The sequence below is a fragment of the Cherax quadricarinatus genome, chromosome 11 (assembly GCF_038502225.1).
Source record: "Cherax quadricarinatus isolate ZL_2023a chromosome 11, ASM3850222v1, whole genome shotgun sequence".
Taxonomy (NCBI): domain Eukaryota; kingdom Metazoa; phylum Arthropoda; class Malacostraca; order Decapoda; family Parastacidae; genus Cherax; species Cherax quadricarinatus.
In genome coordinates this window covers 46213777-46233786 of record NC_091302.1, presented here as the reverse complement: position 1 = coordinate 46233786, position 20010 = coordinate 46213777, and the positions used below count along the sequence as shown (strand labels likewise).

At 49.0% G+C, this 20010-nt stretch overlaps 1 protein-coding gene across 1 annotated transcript in view; it reads right to left on the bottom strand.

Moving 5' to 3' along the window:
- Positions 1-20010, bottom strand: part of LOC128687479 (adhesion G-protein coupled receptor G2-like) — a 102322-nt gene that overhangs the window by 28803 nt on the left and 53509 nt on the right. Inside the window, exons 11-16 of the mRNA XM_070084069.1 lie at positions 19252-19483; positions 15375-15536; positions 4066-4169; positions 3184-3395; positions 2413-2647; positions 16-178 (exon numbers count right to left, since the gene is read on the bottom strand). Of these exons, the coding sequence (XP_069940170.1) occupies positions 16-178; positions 2413-2647; positions 3184-3395; positions 4066-4169; positions 15375-15536; positions 19252-19483 (1108 nt within the window). The remainder of the gene's footprint in view (positions 1-15; positions 179-2412; positions 2648-3183; positions 3396-4065; positions 4170-15374; positions 15537-19251; positions 19484-20010) is intronic.

Sequence of the window (20010 nt, the reverse complement as noted above, 5' to 3'; positions counted from 1 at the left end):
CAAGAGTTCTCTTACCGTCCAGGAGTTGAGTACTTGGAAGATGGGATAGAAGTCAGGTTCTGTGAAACCCAGGTGAAGGTAACACAGAAGACCAAACACCCAAGTGAGGTCGAAGAAGAGGGTGACGTAGGCAGCTCCTCGGCAGAATGATCCGTAGTCGTCGATAAGGTTGTCTTTCCTGTGGGCGTAGGGAAGACAAGTAGAGTGGTGAGGTTCTGCTCCAGAAATGGGTTAAGTAAGTCTACTAAGGTACAGGTACACATAAATACACTTGGGCTCAAAAGGAGCACCAAGGAGGGTGCTGTTAGCTGGATCAATGGCTCGTGCGCCTTGTAAAAAAGCACTAATATCCTCAATGATCTGTTGATTATTAGAAACTATTTCGCTCTCTCCCATGTCTTTAATTTTCTGATGTCCTCTAGAAGAGATTCTGTTGTGCCAGCTAGGGTACCATGGTCCAAGAACCAGATATTGAGCTCACTGGAGAGTGCTTCTCTGACTTCCTTGATGACCAGACAAAAGAGAAAAGGGGCGAGAGGGTACCCCTGTTGCACACCCTCACACGAGTCAATTTCATGGTCCCCAAACAATAGTTTAGAAGTCACACTATAGCACGACTGTATGAAGGGGTAGAAGGGAGGGAAGTGTCTAGAAGCTACTTGGACAGCGGCATCTCTTCTGACTAGGTTGAAAGCGTTGGTAAAATTCAATTCTATCAAGGTTTTTTCACTGATATGTTGTTGATGTACACCCGTGTTGCGTGGGCAGCTGCTTCACAGCTTTGTTGAACACCAAAACCGAGCTGAGTTGGTTTCAGTATTACGGCGCCTAATCGCTAAGGCGACAAGGCGCTGAAGGGTGTTGCTCACTGCAATGGGCCTGATTCCTCCATCCTTTTTCCTGAAGGCACACAGTGAGTCACCAAAGAAGAAGGGTCTAATGACTTCCGGGACACTTCCAGCTAGGCACACATTGGAAAATTTGGTGAGTTTAGACAACAGCCTCTCTGAAACATCACTAAGTGCTGGGCTGAGCACTTAGTGATGCTGAAATGGAAATGACATAGCGGCTTTATAAACATCAGCGTCCTGTAGGGTTAAATGTTCTTCACCTGCTGCAATGTCAGGGAGGTCAAAGTTGGTACTGGGAGCCCTGGGTGGATATTTGTCCTGCAGGCTTGTGCTGTAATGACGTCCTTAGAGGCGATGGTATCCTCATTGGTTATAAGCCTCAGTGCTCCAATTTGCTAATCTGGGCCCTGATTTTTGAGGCATCAGGTGTTCTGGTGTTGGCATTTGCCCGGCGGGTGTTTGTCGTTGTAGACTAGAGGGAAGACGGACGAGGTTGTAATCTCTAAGAAATTCATTTATTGCCCTAATAAGAGATGTTCCTAGGGACTTGTCCCTCCTTGGTGCGACAGCCAGAGAGGCATTGCCAAAAGCAGTAGGTTGTGTCAGGATCCGTTGTTTGCAGGGGCATCACTTACTTTCTTCAAGAGGTCAGGAAATTTGCTAGCAGTTTGAGGGCGAGCTGGTTTGGAGATGTATCAGCTTCCTGGTGGATGTTAATTTAATTGCAGATTTTAGGTCCTCTGTAGAGGTGAAGTCAGGGTAGCTGTCAGCTCTGTCTGCTGGGAGGGGCTGTTGGTTGTTTCCACTTGGAGCTCTCCAGGAGCCTAGACATCCATTGTGTGCACAGATGTTACCATTTGAGGGATTGAGTGCACTCTCCCTGTGGCACACCTGGCGAATACCTCGTGGACGATATATATATATATATATATATATATATATATATATATATATATATATATATATATATATATATATATATATATATATATATATATATATATATATATATATATATATATATATATATATATATATATATATATATATATATACATATATATGAAACTTGCTGGCCATCTCCCACCAAGTGAAGGGTGACCCAAAAAAGAATCCCCTTCACGCCGGTGTCTCTTGGCCTGGTGTCAAAAGCTCTCGTTTCACATGCTGGGGCTCCGGGTTCGATTCTTGGCAAAGGGTGGAAACACTGGGAGTGTTTCCTTACACCGGTTGTCCATGTTCACCCATCAGTAAAACTGGATACCTGTGTGTTAGTCAACTGATGTGGGTCGCATCCTGGGACAAAAATGATCTAATTTGCCACAAATGCTGTGCATAACAAGCGACGTTCTACATATTAGCATGTCATTGATGTCAGCTTGGCCTTTGTACATGTACTTGTAGAAATATAAAGATACTATTATTATCATTCACACTAAACATGTCCCTCTAAACAGTAAATATCAAAAACCCCTCCAGTGCAGGCACTGTATATTCCACCTCCAGGACTCAAGTCTGGCTAACTGGTATCCCTGTAAGACACATTTAAATATAGAAATACCTGAGCGCAGGTGTGGAGACGTTGCAGAGGACGATGGAAGCGTGAATGAAGGAGAAGAACACGAAGAACATCTGGAAGCCGAAGAAGACATACTTGGGAGAGTTCTCCCAAGAGATGAAGCAGCGAGGGTCCTCCCCGAGGTCAAAGAGGAAGAGGAGGTAGGTCAGGCCTACGGAGATGAGTGGAAGACCCCAGGAGATGGGCAGGTAGGCCCGCAGGAGACCACCGATCACACCTGCAGAAGATTTGTTAGGTTCTGGAGGGGCTGTCAGCTGCTTATAAGGTAGATGGTGAAGGTTCTGCAGATCAAGTAACCCACACACAGAGGAGAGAGAGAGAGAGAGAGAGAGAGAGAGAGAGAGAGAAGAGAGAATGAGAAACGTTTATGACAACGTTTCGGTCCGACTTGGACCATTTACAAGTCACACTGTGTCTTGTAAATGGTCCAAGTCGGACCGAAACGTCATCATAAGCTTCTCTCTCCTATGTGCGGGTTATTTGAGTATTATTCCAGTCACGGTATTGTGCCCTTTTCTTTCTGAGCATCGCCGCCCCTTTCCCCCCACACGTTCCCCGACCCTCACAACCACAATTCTTCAGTTGAGACGGAGGTATTACAGCAGAAATTACTATAGAGAAAAGGGAAGGCAAGTGAAGTGTGTATTCATTTTCACCCTCATCTTCACCTCATCCCTTATCCTCACCTCCCTCCCATCACCCTCACCTCATTCTTCCCCCTCACCTTCACCTCCTGCAGTAGATAAGACTCACCTGACGTAATAGCGTTAAAGGAAGCGTGACCCAGAGTGAAGACCGCAGCTCCGGCACCCTGGTAGAAGAGGTGCAAGAGAGTGCCAACAGCGGTGCAGCTGTGCCTGCTGGACCTCACGGAGTTGAGGTCACTGACCACCATGAAGACAGTGCCCATCAACACTCCTACTGCCAGGTTGGCACCCATCAGGTGGAACTGGTCTTTCAGGTCACTGCCAACACACAAGTCTTCATGTAAATATGATACAACACCGACAAGGTGATAAGTAACACATATATGCAACAGTTATCTTTATTCCGCAACGTTTCGCCTACACAGTAGTTTTCTTCAGTCGAATACTGAGGCAGCAGAAGCAGTAGAGATGGAGAGACGATGTAATCAGTCCCTTACCCTTGAAGACGTAGGACTGAGGTGGTCAGTCCCTCAGGCTGAGGGTTTGACCATCTCAGTACTCTGTGGATGATGGACTAATTAATTGTCTCTACATCTCTACTGTGTCCGATCTAGGAGTCTAATGTATAGGCGAAACGTTTCGGAATAAAGGTAACTGTTGCATATATGTGTTACACATAATCCTTAACTTACAAGTTGCTATGTCTTCATGGGAGGTACCTCTATGCTGGTGACTACCTCTTGATCCAAGGGATTGGGGCTACCCTCCGCTTTCTTGGATCAATCCTGATTGCTTCCCATTCCAGAGACACTGAGTCCCTTCCCCTTACTCTTCACCGTTTCCCCTGTGACTATAATTAAAGTGTCTTACTTTGATTGGCTCACCGGCTTACAGGGTTAGATTTATATTTATATTTGCCTTAGTAGTGGTGGCTTACTGGCTTTATAAAAGTTTTCTTAGGAGGACGAGTTGACTGTTAGTGGCTTACCTGGAGAAGGCGACGACCAGGATGTAGATTATGATGAAGAGGAAGGAGAGGCCGTAGCCAATGTACCTTAACACTGTTAACCACACAGCATCAACAGGCACCACCTGTGTACACACAAGGCACTTAGTTATGTACACACACGCATACACACACACACACACACACTCACGACATTGTACACAGTGTACGTAAGGCCTATACTGGAATATGCAGCGCCAATATAGAACCCTCACTTAGTCAAACACGTCACGAAATTGGAGAAAGTGCAAAAATTTGCAACACGATTAGTCCCGGAACTGAGGGGTATATCTTATGAGGAGAGATTATGGGAACTCAACCTGATGACACTAGAGGATAGGAGGGATAGAGGGGACATGATAACAACGTATAAAATATTAAGAGGCATTGACAAGGTGGACAAGGATCAAATGTTTCAGAGATGGGATACAGAAACACGGGGACACAATTGGAAACTGAAAACCCAGATGAGTCATAGGGATGTTAGAAAGTATTTCTTTAGTCTTAGAGTTGTCAGGAACTGGAATAATCTGGAGAGTGAAGTAGTGGAAGCAAGTTCCATAAATAGCTTTAAGAAGAGGTATGACAAATATCATGGAGCAGGGAGAGAGTGAATTAGTATCGACCAGTGAAGAGGCGGGGCCAGGAGCTCGGACTCGACCCCTGCAACCACATATAGGCGAGTACACACGCACACACGCGCGCACACACACACACACACGTGTCTAATCGACATGTGCCTAGGACAAAATGGTAACTAACACACACACACACACACATACAACAGGCCTAGTGTCTAATCGACATGTGCCTAGGACAAAATGGTAACTACCACCCACACACACACACACACACACACACACACACACACACACACACACGCATGCACATACAACAGGCCTAGTGTCTAATCGACATGTGCCTAGGACCAAATGGTAACTAACTAACACACACACACACACACAAACACAAACACAAACACAAACACACACACACACACACACACACACACAAACACACACACACACACACACACACACACACACACACACACACACACACACACGTACGTCACCTCCTCTTCCTTCTCACTCTCTCCCTCGCTCTTCTTTTATCTCTTCTATCTCTTTCTCTCTCTCCCTCTCTCCTATTCCACTTTCTCTCACTCTCTCCCTTTTCACTATCCCTCCCTCCTCCTGCTCCTCCTCATCCTATACCTTCTCCATCTCCCCCCTCACCTCCCCTTCCTTCTCCTCCTCCCTCTCCCCTCGCCTCCTAGGCCTACAAGCACACTAAAGACTGATCCTACCCAACTCATACGCTCCACACAGTCTAACATTCCCTTCTCTCTCTCTCTCTCTCTCTCTCTCTCTCTCTCTCTCTCTCTCTCTCTCTCTCTCTCTCTCTCTCTCTCTCTCTCTCTCTCTTTCTCTATCTCACTCACATTCAATCACACTCTCTATCTCTCTTTCTTTATCCCACTTTCTCTCCCTCTTTATCTTCCTTCTCATTCTCCCTACTCCTTCTACTCCCTTCCCCCCCATTGCTCTTCCCCCTGTACCCCTTAGTCTTCCCCCCATCTCTCTTCCCTCTGCTGCTGTCCCCCCCTCCAGCTCACTATCCTTTTCCCCTCCCTGCCTCCTCCCCCCTTCTTACCACGCCAAACACCCCCTCTCCCTCCCCACAACAAACACCCCCCTCCACACAGCACTCTTGGCATAAGCTCTTCCTTCTGTGGAAAAGAAATATGGGTCACCAGAAACCCAGACGGAGAACCAGAGGAATGGTGGATGAAGTGAGGGGTGGACCTGGGAGAGAAGACTGGGAGGCAGAACTCACAAGAAGAGAGGAGGAGTGGGGGAGGAGGCTGGAAGAGCTCGGCAAGAAAATGGAAGATAAAACAGCTGAGGAGAGCAGGAAATGGGAAATACAAACCACAGCAGCTGAAGTTAAGATACAGAGCTTAGTAGAAGAACTAAAAAGTCTGAAACAGCCTAAAGAACCAAAGGACAGTACAGCCATGACACCAAGAACTGCTACATCAGTCACCGATGAGGGGACAGTAGGGGACAAAGGAGATATACTGTACGCAATGACACTATCGGACCCAAGGGAAGCCCGGGAAAAGGCAGGGAGAACATCAGGAACTTATGAGGGGACTAAAGACAATGAAGGAGCTAGGCTATACACAGAGGCTCTAACGGACAACCGCCACGTCCAGGAACAGATAAGCACAGGGACACTGGATAGGGAAGAGGCAGTAGGAAGCAACGCGTCAATGGCAGGAACTGATTCGAATCAGAGGATGCTCAGGGAAGTACAGTGGGAGGACGAAAGGGAGAGGGCCGTTTTTGTCTATGGGCTCCAAGAAACAGATGGGGAAACTTACGAGGCAAGGAAACAGGAGGAGAAAAAAAAAAGATTGAAAGCATCATGAAAGCAATAGGAGAGGACGACATGACCCAGCTTACAAATTTTCGGAGAACTGGGTGGTTTGCGAGAGGAAAAAAACGTCCAGTCAAAGTGATTTTCAAGACAGAGTCAGCTCGAAACCGGATCCTGCAGGAGAAAGCGCGCCTAAGGGACAATCAGGAGTTCCGGAGTATATACCTGGACTGAGACAGAAAACAAGAAGAAAGGATGATACTGAAAGAGAGGGTGCAATGTCGCAAGGGGGAATGGGAGGCAAGGAAGGTGGAGAGCAGGAGAAATCGGGCCCAGGTGGAAGAGCAAGCACAACCCCCTCCAGTATCACCCACAGAAGGAACACAACCATGGCAGTCCCAAAGCAATCAAACAACCTAACCCAAAACCCACTCACTGTACCCTCTGCCCCCATCCCTCTCAGCACAAACACCACCCCCACAGACACTCACAGTAACCCACACATCCCCCTCAGCTCAAACCCCACCCCCACAGAAACCCACAGTAACCCACACAATGTACCCTCTCCCCCATCCCTCCTCACCACAAACCCCACCCCCACAGTAACCCACAGCAACCCGCACACTGTACCCTCCATCCCCATCCCCCTCACCACAACCCCCACCCCCACAGAAACCCCCCATATGCCCTCTGCCCCCACCCCCCACACCACAGACCCCACCCTCACAGCAACCCCCTACAGGCCTCTGCCAGGGCACCTGCTCCCCCTAACCCACCTTTCTCCCCAGACCACAGTTATAGAAAAGAAGTTGAAGGTTTGGTACACAAAGGAGGATGGAATAACGAATAAATGTGAGGAGTGGCATGAAAGAATCAAGGAGATGTCCCCAGACATTGTAGTGGTTACAGAAACAAAACTCACTGGGATAATAACAGATTCAATCTTTCTACCCTGATATCAGATCCTGAGGAAGGATAGAAGGAGCAGAGAGGGAGGAGGGGTTGCACTGCTAATTAAAAACCGGTGGGATTATCAAGAAATGGAAGGAATGGACGAGATTGGAGAAAGGGATTACATAGTAGGTACAGTTCAGTCAGGGGAACACAAGGTAGTCATTGCAGTGATGTATAACCCACCACAGAACTGCAGGAGGCCAAGAGAGGAATATGATGAGTGCAACAGAGCAATGGTGGACACACTAGCTGAGGTGGCAAGAAGGGCTTATTCGAGTAGAGTGAAGTTACTGGTCATGGCCGACTTCAATCACAGGGAGATTGATTGGGAAAACCTGGAGCCACATGGGGGTCCCAAAACATGGAGAGCCAAGAGATTAGTGCAGAAGCTAGAAGATCAGGCACATATAACAGGAAGGGCACTGCAATGGATCAGAGAATACCTGACAGGGAGGCAACAGCGAGTCATGGTACATGATGAGGTATCGCAGTGGGCGCCTGTGACGAGCGGGGTCCCACAGGGGTCGGTCCTGGGACCAGTGTTATTCTTGGTATATGTGAATGACATGACGGAAGGGACAGAATCAGAAGTGTCCCTGTTGGCAGATGATGTGAAGTTAATGAGGAGGAGCAAATCAGATGAGGATCAAACAGGACTACAAAGAGACCTGGACAGGCTGGACACCTGGTCCAGCAACTGGCTTCTAGAATTTAACCCCGCCAAATGCAAAGTCATGAAGATCGGGGAAGGGCAAAGAAGACCGCAGACAGAGTATAGGCTAGGTGGCCAAAGACTGTAAACCTCGCTCAAGGAGAAAGATCCTGGGGTGAGTATAATACCGAGCACATCTCCGGAAGCACACATTAACCAGATAAGTGCTGCGGCATATGGGCGCCTGGCAAACCTGAGAATAGTAAGGAATCCTTCAAGACTCTGTACACCATATATGTCAGGCCCATACTGGAGTACGCAGCACCAGTTTGGAACCCACACCTCGTCAAGCACGTCAAGAAATTAGAGAAAGTGCAAAAGTTTGCAACAAGGCTAGTTCCAGAGCTAAGAGGAGTGTCCTACGAAGAAAGGTTAAGGGAAATCGGCATGACAATACTGGAGGATAGGAAGGGGCTCCAAGGACGAATCTGGGAGGGAGGAATGGGAGGTAGAGCTCAAAAAAAGGGAGGAAGACTGGGGAAGGAGACTAGATGAGCTGGAAAGGAAGATGGAAGAGAGGTTAGCAGCAGAATGCAGAAGGTGGAAGCAACAGGCCACAGCAGCAGAAATCAAGATAGAGAGATTAGAAGAGGAGCTGAGACATCTGAAACAGCACAGAGACAAAGATATTACAGAAGTAGCATCGGCAATGGCTACATCAGACACAGACAACAGGTCTGAAGGAAGCATGGAAACTAAAGTGTATGCAGAAGTCCTGTCAAACCCACATGGGGCCAAAACAAAGACAGGGAGCACACTAGGACAGAATGAGAGGTTGGAAGACATTGAAGGAACTAGGACATGTGCAAGGACCTAACCAGATACCTGTGGGGGCCAGGAGCAGGTGAGCAGGAAGGATAAACCAAGAAGCATAGGGGCCATAACTAGGGAAGGGACTGAAGGAAGGAACACTCCACGGGAAGGAACTAAAACACATCAGAGGATGCAATGGGAGTCACAGTGGGAGGTGGAAAGGGAAAGATCCGTGTTTGTCTATGGGCTAGACGAAGCTAAAGGGGAAACTTATGATGAAAGAAAGCAGGAGGAGAAAAAAGCGATTGAAGATATCATGAAGGTGATAGGCGAGGGGGACATGACCCAGGTGGCAAATTTTCGGAGAATTGGGTGGTTCACAAAGAAAAGGAATCTGCCTCTCAAAGTAATTTTCAAGGCAGAATCAACCCGAACCATGATCCTGCAGGAGAAAGCACGGCTGAGAGGCAAGCAGGAGTTCCGGAGTGTGTACCTCGATCGAGACAGGACACAGGACGAAAGAAGACAATGAAAGAGAGAGTTCAAAAACGAAAGGAGAAATGGGAGGAAATGAAAAAGGAGAGCAGAATAACCCAGGATCAAATGGAAGGACAAGCACACCTCCCAAAAACACCTGCAGAAGGACTCCAGCCACGACACCCCCAAGGCAACTGAACAATCCAAACCAACCATCACACACCGATCCCTCTGTTTCCACCCCCCGCACCACAGTTACAGTATTAGAACAGAAGTTGAAGGTTTGGTACACAAATGCAGATGGATTAACGAATAAACATGAGGAATGGCAAGAAAGAATCAATGAGAAGTCCCCAGACATCATAGCAGTTACAGAAACAAAACTCATGGAGACAATAACAGATGCAATCTTCCCACCAGGATACCAGATCATGAGGAAAGATAGAAGGGGCAGGGGGGGAGGTGGGGTTGCTCTGCTCGTAAAAAACAGATGGAAATTCGAGAAAATGGAAGGAATAGATGAGACGGGAGAAAGAGACTACATAGCAGGTACACTTCAGTCTGGGGAACACAAAGTGGTCATTGCAGCGATGTATAATCCACCACAGAACTGCAGGAGGCCAAGAGAGGAATATGAAGAGAGCAACAGAGCAATGGTGGACACACTTGCTGAGGTGGCAAGAAGAGCTCACTCCAGCAGAGCAAAGTTGCTGGTTATGGGGGATTTCAACCACAGGGAGATTGACTGGGAAAACCTGGAGCCACATGGGGGTCCCGAAACATGGAGAGCCAGGATGTTGGACGTGGTGCTGGAAAATCTCATGCACCAACATGTTAAGGACACTACCAGAGTGAGAGGGGAGGATGAACCAGCAAGATTGGACCTTGTGTTCACCCTGGGCAGCTCAGATATTGAGGACATCAAGTATGAGAGTCCCCTAGGAGCTAGCGACCACGTGGTTCTATGCTTTGAATACATAGTAGAGCTGCAAGTGGAGAGAATAACAGGAGTTGAATGGGAAAAGCCTGACTATAAAAGAGGGGACTACATAGGGTTGAAGAACTTCCTGCGGGAGGTCCAGTGGGACAGAGAACTGGCAGGAAAGCCAGCAAATGAAATGATGGAATATGTAACAACAAAATGCAAGGAGGCAGTGGAAAGGTTTATTCCCAAGGGCAACAGTAACAACGGGAAGACCAGAACGAGCCCCTGGTTTACCCGACGGTGTAAGGAGGCAAAAACAAAGTGCAATAGAGAATGGAAAAAGTACAGAAGGCAGAGAACACACGAAAATAGGGAGATCAGTCGCAGAGCCAGGAATGAGTACGCACAGGTAAGGAGGGAGGCCCAGCGACAGTATGAAAATGACATAGCATCGAGAATCAAGACTGACCCGAAACTGTTGTATAGCCACATCAGGAGGAAGACAACAGTCAAAGACCAGGTGATCAGATTAAGGACAGAAGGTGGAGAACTCACAAGAAATGATCAGGAGGTATGTGAGGAGCTGAACAGGAGATTTAAGGAAGTTTTTACAGTAGAGACAGGAAGGGCTGTGGGAAGACAGCACAGAAGGGAACATCAAGAGGGAATATACCAACAAGTGTTGGATGACATACGAACAACTGAGGAGGAGGTGAAGAAGCTCTTAAGTGACCTTGACACCTCAAAGGCGATGGGACCGGACAACATCTCCCCATGGGTCCTTAGAGAAGGAGCAGAGATGCTGTGCGTGCCTCTAACCACAATCTTCAACACATCCCTTGAAACTGGGCAACTACCTGAGAAATGGAAAACAGCTAATGTAGTCCCCATATTTAAGAAAGGAAACAGAAACGAGGCACTAAACTACAGACCTGTGTCTCTGACATGTATTGTGTGCAAAGTCATGGAGAAGATTATCAGGAGGAGAGTGGTCGAACACCTGGAAAGGAACAAGATTATAAATGAAAGCCAGCATGGGTTCATGGAAGGCAAATCTTGTATCACAAACCTCCTGGAGTTTTATGACAAGGTAACAGAAGTAAGACACGAGAGATAGGGGTGGGTAGATTGCGTTTTCCTAGACTGCAGGAAGGCCTTTGACACAGTTCCCCACAAGAGATTAGTGCAAAAGCTGGAGGATCAGGCGCAGGTAAAAGGGAGGGCACTGCAATGGATAAGGGAATACCTGACAGGGAGGCAGCAACGAGTCATGGTACGTGAAGAGGTATCACAGTGGGCGCCTGTTACGAGCGGGGTCCCACAGGGGTCAGTTCTAGGACCAGTGCTATTTTTGATATATGTGAACGACATGATGGAAGGAATAGACTCTGAAGTATCCCTGTTCGCAGATGACGTGAAGTTGATGAGAAGAATTAAATCGGACGAGGATGAGGCAGGACTGCAAAGAGACCTGGACAGGCTGGACATGTGGTCCAGCAACTGGCTTCTCGAATTCAATCCAGCCAAATGCAAAGTCATGAAGATTGGGGAGGGGCAAAGAAGACCGCAGACAGAGTATAGGCTAGGTGGACAAAGACTACAGACCTCACTCAGGGAGAAAGACCTTGGGGTGACCATAACACCGAGCACATCACCGGAGGCACACATCAACCAAATAACCGCTGCAGCATACGGGCGCCTGGCAAACCTGAGAATAGCGTTCCGATACCTTAATAAGGAATCGTTCAAGACACTGTACACTGTGTATGTTAGGCCCATATTGGAGTATGCAGCACCAGTCTGGAACCCACACCTGGTCAAGCACGTCAAGAAGTTAGAGAAAGTACAAAGGTTTGCAACAAGGCTAGTCCCAGAGCTCAAGGGAATGTCGTACGAGGAAAGGTTAAGGGAAATCGGACTGACGACACTGGAGGACAGAAGGGTCAGGGGAGACATGATAACGACATACAAGATACTGCGGGGACTAGACAAGGTGGACAGAGATAGGATGTTCCAGAGAGGGGACACAGGGACAATGGGTCACAACTGGAAGCTGAAGACTCAGACGAGTCACAGGGACGTTAGGAAGTATTTCTTCAGTCATAGAGTTGTCAGCAAGTGGAATAGCCTAGCAAGTGAAGTAGTGGAGGCAGGAACCATACATAGTTTTAAGAAGAGGTATGACAAAGCTCAGGAAGCAGAGAGAGAGAGGATCCAGTAGCGATCAGTGAAGAGGCAGGGCCAGGAGCTGAGTCTCGACCCCTGCAACCACAATTAGGTGAGTACAATTAGGTGAGTACACACACACACACACACACACACACACACACACACACACACACACACACACATAAAGGACCCAGGAATATAAAGACATTAGTCGAAGAGCCAGAAACGAATATGCACATACAAAGAGGCCCAGCGGCAATACGAAAACGACATAGTATCGAAAGCCATGTCTGACCCGAAGCTATTCTACAGTCACATCAGGAGGAAAACAACAGTCAAGGACCCAGGTAATCAGGCTGAGGAAGGAAGGAAGGAGGGGAGATCACAAGAAACTACCGAGAAGTATGAGAAGAATTCATCATGAGATTTAAAGAAGTATTTGCAGTGGAGACAGAAAGGACTCCGGAAAGCCGAAATAAACCAGCAAGGGATACACCAGCAAGTGCTGGACACAATACACACAACCAAGGAGGAGGTGAAGAAGCTGCTGCTGGAGTTTTATCACAAGGTAACGGAGGTAAGACAAGAAAGAGAAAGGGGTGGGTAGATTGCATTTTCTTAGACTGCAAGAAGGTTCTTGACATAGTTCTACACATGAGATTAGTGCAAAAGCTAGAGGATCAGGCGGGTATTACAGGAAAGGCACTCATGTGGATCAGAGAATACCTGACATGAAGGTATGTGACGAGGTGTCAGAGTGGGCGCCTGCGACGAGTGGGGTTCCACAGGGGTCGGTCTAGGACCGGTGCTGTTTCTGGTATATGTGAATGACATGACGGAAGGGATACACACAGAAGTGGCTCTGCTTGCAGACGATGTGACTGAATCCTCGTTGGAGGATTCAATAGGATGAGGATCAGGCAGGATTACAAAGAGTCCTGGACAGGCTGCAAGCCTCGTCCAGCAATTTGGCTCCTGGAATTTAACCCCACCATTTACAAAGTCATGAAGATCGGAGATGGGCAAATAAGACCTCAGACAGAGTATAGTCTAGGGGACCAAAGATTGAAAACCTCACTCAAGGAAAAGGATTTTGGGGTGAGTATAATACCGAACATATCTCCTGAGGCGTACATCAACCAAATAACTGCTGAAGCATCTAGGCGCCTGGCAAACCTAAGAATAGCATTCCGATACCTCAGTAAGGAATCGTTCAAGACTCTGTACACCGTGTAAGTCAGGCCCATACTGGAGTATGCAGTGCCAGTTTGGAACCCACACCTGGTCAAGCACGTCAATAACTTAGAGAAAGTGAAAAGGTTTGCAGCAAGATTAGTCCCTGAGCTAAAGTGAATGTCCTACGAGGAAAGGTTAAGGGAAATCAACCTGACAACACTGGAGGACAGGAGGGTCAGGGGAGACATGATAACGCCATATAAAATACTGCGAGGAATTGACAAGCTGGACTGAGACGGAATGTTCCAGATGGGACACAGCAACAAGGGGTCAGATTGGAAGTTGAAGACCCAGATGAGTCATACGGGTGTTAGGAATTCTTCAGTCATAGAGTTATTAGTGATTAGTGACTTAGTGGAGGCAGGGTCCATACATAGTTTTGAAATGAAATATGACAAAGCTCACGGAGCAGGAAGAGAGTGGACCTTGTAGCGACCAGTGAAGAGGCGGGGCCAGGAGTTGTGAATCGACTTCTGCAACCACAATTAGATGAGTACACACACACACTCACACACACACACACACACACACACACACACACACACACACACACACACACACACACACACACACACACACACACACACACACACACACACACAGGGCCAGGAGCTGAGTCTCGACCCCTGCAACCACAATTAGGCGAGTACACACGTATAGTATGCAAAGTCATGGAGAAGACTATCAGATGAGTGGTGGAGCACCTAGAAAGGAATGAGTTTATGAATGACAACCAGCACGGATTCAGAAACGGGAAATCCTGTCTCACAAACGTACTAGAGTTCTATGACAAGATGACAGCAGTAAGACAAAAGAGAGAGAGAGGGGCGGGTAGACTGTGGTTTCTTGGACTGTAAGAAGGCTTTTGACACAGTTCCACACAAGAGACTAGTGTAAAAGCTGGAGGACCAGACAGGTATAACAGGGAAGGCGCTGCGAGTCATGGTAAGTGACGAGGTGCCAGATTGGGTATCTGTGACGAGCAGGGTTCCACAGGGGCCAGTCATAGGACTGGTGCTGTTTCTGGTATACGTCAATGACAAGATGGAAGGGAAAGACTCAGAAGATTCCCTGTTTGCAGACGATGTGAAGCTGATGAGGAGAATTCAATCGGATGAAGATCAGGCAGGACTACAAAGGAATCTAGACAGGTTGCAAGCCTGGTCCAGCAACTGGCTCCTAGAGTTTAACCCCACCAAGTACAAAGGATCGGGGAAGGGCAAAGAAGACCGCAGAGAGAGTACAGTCTAGGGGGCTAAGGGGCACGTCCTACGAGGAGAGGTGAAGGGAACTCGACCTGACGACACTGGAGAACAGGAGTGATAGGGAAGACATGATAATGACATACAAAATACTGAGAGAAATCGACAAGGTGGACAGAGACAGGATGTTCCAGAGATGAGACACAGCAAAAAAAAGGGTCACAATTGGAAGTTTAAGACTCAGATGAGTCAAAGGGATGTTAAAATGTATTTCTTCAGTCACAGAGTTGTCAGGAAGTGGAATTATCTGGAAAGTGAGATAAAGGAGGCAGGTACCATACACAGCTTTAAGAAGATGTATTATAAAGCTCATGGAGCACGGAGAGAGTGGACCTAGTAGCGGCCAATGAAGAGGTGAGGCTATGAGCTATGACTTGACCTCTGCAACCACAGTTAGGTGAATACACACAAGACCTACCTTAGGTTCAGTCTGCAAGGCCATAATGGCAAAGGTGCCAAGCTGAGCACAGGCACACTTAGTGTACTTGTCTGTAGTCTCCAGTATATAGCAGCCAGTGCTGTCCCACACACCGAAGTCACTCAGTGCTGGGTTCCACCACACACAGTACCTGTGAAGGATCTGCAACACCACCGTATACTGATTAATGCTGGAGGGTCGTGAGTAGTGCTGGAGGGTCGTGGTTAGTGCTGCAGGGTCGTGGATAGTGCTGGAGAGTCGTGGTTAGTGCTGCAAGGTCATGGTAAGTGATGGAGGGGCGTGGTTAGTGATGGAGGGGCGTGGTTGGTGATGGTAAGTGATGGAGGGTGGTAGTTAGTGCTATAGAGTCGTGGTTAGTGATGGAGGGTCGTGGTTAGTGATGGAGGATGATGGTTAGTGATGGAGGGTGGTAGCTAGTGCTATAGAGTCGTGGTTAGTGATGGAGGGCCATGGTTAGTGATGGAGGGTCATGGTAAGTGTTGGAGGGTCGTGGTTAGTGCTGCAGGGTCATGGTAAGTGCTGGAGGGTCGTGGTTAGTGCTGCAGGGTCATGGTAAGTGCTGGAGGGTCGTGGTTAGTGCTGCAGGGTCATGGTAAGTGCTGGAGGGTCGTGGTTAGTGCTGCAGGGTCATGGTAAGTGCTGGAGGGTCGTGGTTAGTGCTGCAGGGTCATGGTAAGTGCTGGAGGGGCGTGGTTAGTGCTGCAGGGTCATGGTAAGTGATGGAGGGGCGTGGTTAGTGCTGCAGGGTCATGGTAAGTGCTGGAGGGGCGTGGTTAGTGCTGCAGGGTCATGGTAAGTGCTGGAGGGGCGTGGTTAGTGCTGCAGGGTCATGGTAAGTGATGGAGGGGCGTGGTTAGTGCTGCAGGGTCATGGTAAGTGATGGAGGGGCATGGAATGGTTAATAATGGAGGAGGATGGTTAGAGATGGAGGTTGGTAGCTAGTGCTATAGAGTCGTGGGTAGTGCTGGAGGGTCGTGGGTAGTGCTGGAGGGTCGTGGGTAGTGCTGGAGGGTCGTGGGTAGTGCTGGAGGGTCGTGGGTAGTGCTGGAGGGTCGTGGTTAGTGCTGCAGGGTCATGGTAAGTGCTGGAGGGGCGTGGTAGTGCTGCAGGGTAGTGCTGGAGGGGCGTGGTTAGTGCTGTCAGGGTCTGGAGGGGCGTGGTGGGTAGTGCTGGAGGGTCGTGGTTAGTGCTGGAGGGTCGTGGTTAGTGCTGGAGGGTCGTGGTTAGTGCTGCAGGGTCATGGTAAGTGCTGGAGGGTCGTGGTTAGTGCTGCAGGGTCATGGTAAGTGCTGGAGGGGCGTGGTTAGTGCTGCAGGGTCATGGTAAGTGCTGGAGGGGCATGGTTAGTGCTGCAGGGTCATGGTAAGTGATGGAGGGGCGTGGTTAGTGCTGCAGGGTCATGGTAAGTGCTGGAGGGGCGTGGTTAGTGCTGCAGGGTCTGGAGGGGCGTGGTTAGTGCTGCAGGGTCATGGTAAGTGATGGAGGGGCGTGGTTAGTGCTGCAGGGTCATGGTAAGTGCTGGAGGGGCGTGGTTAGTGCTGCAGGGTCATGGTAAGTGCTGGAGGGGCGTGGTTAGTGCTGCAGGGTCATGGTAAGTGCTGGAGGGGCGTGGTTAGTGCTGCAGGGTCATGGTAAGTGCTGGAGGGGCGTGGTTAGTGCTGCAGGGTCATGGTAAGTGCTGGAGGGTCGTGGTTAGTGCTGCAGGGTCAGTAAGTGCTCGTGGTTAGTGCTGCAGGGTCATGGTAAGTGCTGGAGGGTCGTGGTTAGTGCTGCAGGGTCATGGTAAGTGCTGGAGGGGCGTGGTTAGTGCTGCAGGGTCATAGGTAAGTGCTGGAGGGGCGTGGTTAGTGCTGCAGGGTCAGCTGGAGGGTCGTGGTTAGTGCTGCAGGGTCGTGGTTAGTGCTGCAGGGTCATGGTAAGTGCTGGAGGGGCCTGGTTAGTGCTGCAGGGTCATGGTAAGTGCTGGAGGGGCGTGGTTAGTGCTGCAGGGTCATGGTAAGTGCTGGAGGGGCGTGGTTAGTGCTGCAGGGTCATGGTAAGTGCTGGAGGGTCGTGGTTAGTGCTGCAGGGTCATGGTAAGTGCTGGAGGGTCGTGGTTAGTGCTGCAGGGTCATGGTAAGTGCTGGAGGGGCATGGTTAGTGCTGCAGGGTCATGGTAAGTGCTGGAGGGTCGTGGTTAGTGCTGCAGGGTCATGGTAAGTGCTGGAGGGTCGTGGTTAGTGCTGCAGGGTCATGGTAAGTGCTGGAGGGGCATGGTTAGTGTCATGGTAAGTGCTGGAGGGGCGTGGTTAGTGCTGCAGGGTCATGGTAAGTGGTAAGTGCTGGAGGGGCGTGGTTAGTGCTGCAGGGTCATGGTAAGTGCTGGAGGGGCGTGGTTAGTGCTGCAGGGTCATGGTAAGTGCTGGAGGGGCGTGGTTAGTGCTGCAGGGTCATGGTAAGTGCTGGAGGGGCGTGGTTAGTGCTGCAGGGTCATGGTAAGTGATGGAGGGGCGTGGTTAGTGCTGCAGGGTCATGGTAAGTGCTGGAGGGGCGTGGTTAGTGCTGCAGGGTCATGGTAAGTGCTGGAGGGGCGTGGTTAGTGCTGCAGGGTCATGGTAAGTGCTGGAGGGGCGTGGTTAGTGCTGCAGGGTCATGGTAAGTGCTGGAGGGGCGTGGTTAGTGCTGCAGGGTCATGGTAAGTGCTGGAGGTAAGTGCGTGGTTAGTGCTGCAGGGTCATAAGTGTAAGTGCTGGAGGATCGTGGGTAGTGCTGGAGGGTCATGGTAAGTGTTGGAGGGTCGTGGGTAGTGCTGCAGGGTCGTGGGTAGTGCTGGAGGGGCGTGGTTAGTGCTGGAGGGAGGTAGTGCTGGAGGGTCGTGGTTAGTGCTGCAGGGTCGTGGGTAAGTGCTGGAGGGTCGTGGTTAGTGCTGCAGGGTCTGGAGTGCTGGAGGGTCGTGGGTAGTGCTGGAGGGTCGTGGGTAGTGCTGGAGGGTCGTGGGTAGTGCTGGAGGGTCGTGGGTAGTGCTGGAGGGTCGTGGGTAGTGCTGGAGGGTCGTGGGTAGTGCTGGAGGGTCGTGGTTAGTGCTGCAGGGTCATGGTAAGTGCTGGAGGGTCGTGGTTAGTGCTGCAGGGTCATGGTAAGTGCTGGAGGGTCGTGGTTAGTGCTGCAGGGTCATGGTAAGTGCTGGAGGGTCGTGGTTAGTGCTGCAGGGTCATGGTAAGTGCTGGAGGGTCGTGGTTAGTGCTGCAGGGAGGTAAGTGCTGGAGGGTCGTGGTTAGTGCTGCAGGGTCATGGTAAGTGCTGGAGGGTCGTGGTTAGTGCTGCAGGGTCATGGTAAGTGCTGGAGGGTCGTGGTTAGTGCTGCAGGGTCATGGTAAGTGCTGGAGGGGCGTGGTTAGTGCTGCAGGGTCATGGTAAGTGCTGGAGGGGCGTGGTTAGTGCTGCAGGGTCATGGTAAGTGCTGGAGGGGCGTGGTTAGTGCTGCAGGGTCATGGTAAGTGCTGGAGGGTCGTGGTTAGTGCTGCAGGGTCATGGTAAGTGCTGGAGGGGCGTGGTTAGTGCTGCAGGGTCATGGTAAGTGCTGGAGGGGCGTGGTTAGTGCTGCAGGGTCATGGTAAGTGCTGGAGAATGGTCGTGGTTAGGTAGGTTAGTGCTGGAGGGTCGTGGGTAGTGCTGGAGGGTCGTGGGTAGTGCTGGAGGGTCGTGGGTAGTGCTGGAGGGTCGTGGGTAGTGCTGGAGGGTCGTGGGTAGTGCTGGAGGGTCATAGATTGTTTTGGAAGGCCATGGAATTATTATTATTATTATTATGATTATTATTATTATTTTATTATTATTATTATTACATTGAGATAAATCTGTAAATGTTGCCGAGTCTTACCGTCTTCTTTCTCTCTTGGTCGTGGAACTTGAGCGACCTGGTGACGTACGACTCAACGATGGTGTGCCTCAGTTTGAGTCTGATGGGGTTGTTAAGGAGAGCCTCAGGTGTGGGCTGGCACTCGTCTGCTGCCTTAGTGTAGTTGGTGTTGTTAGTGGTGGGAGGGTCACAGTCTACCCTGACTGTCAGTGTATGAGAGCCCACCTCGTAGTAGTCAGAATCCGGCATTCTCCTGCACAAGTTGAAGAAGGTGTAGAACAAGAAATGTATACTTATGAATGGTGTATAGTACCGATAAATTGATAAGATATATAAGTAATATTATAACCGTGAATGTAACACGAGATAAGAAAAGTACAGTGGTAATTTGTAAGTGATCTGTACGTAAGTATTGATAAAAAGTGGCCAGTCTCAGTGTAAAGCAAAGGTATGAGGGTAGAGATTTATATGTACAGTACACATAAATGCAATTACATTAATTATCATACATAGCATGTATCATACATACATGTGTAGATTACCCAGGATAACTCAGTTAAGTCTGACAAAGTGATTTATTTCCATTGAGGTCCTTGTAATAATTATTGTTTAACCTTAAAGTTAAAACAGGTAAGTAATTTAACTATGTGAAAAGTAATTACAATAAAAAGAGATATACTAGAGATAAGGTAAATTCAGTTATGTATATTTATATTAAAGACAGGATCAGATTACAGTACATGTATGTTAGATATGTATGAAATCACTTTCTTCTCTTTC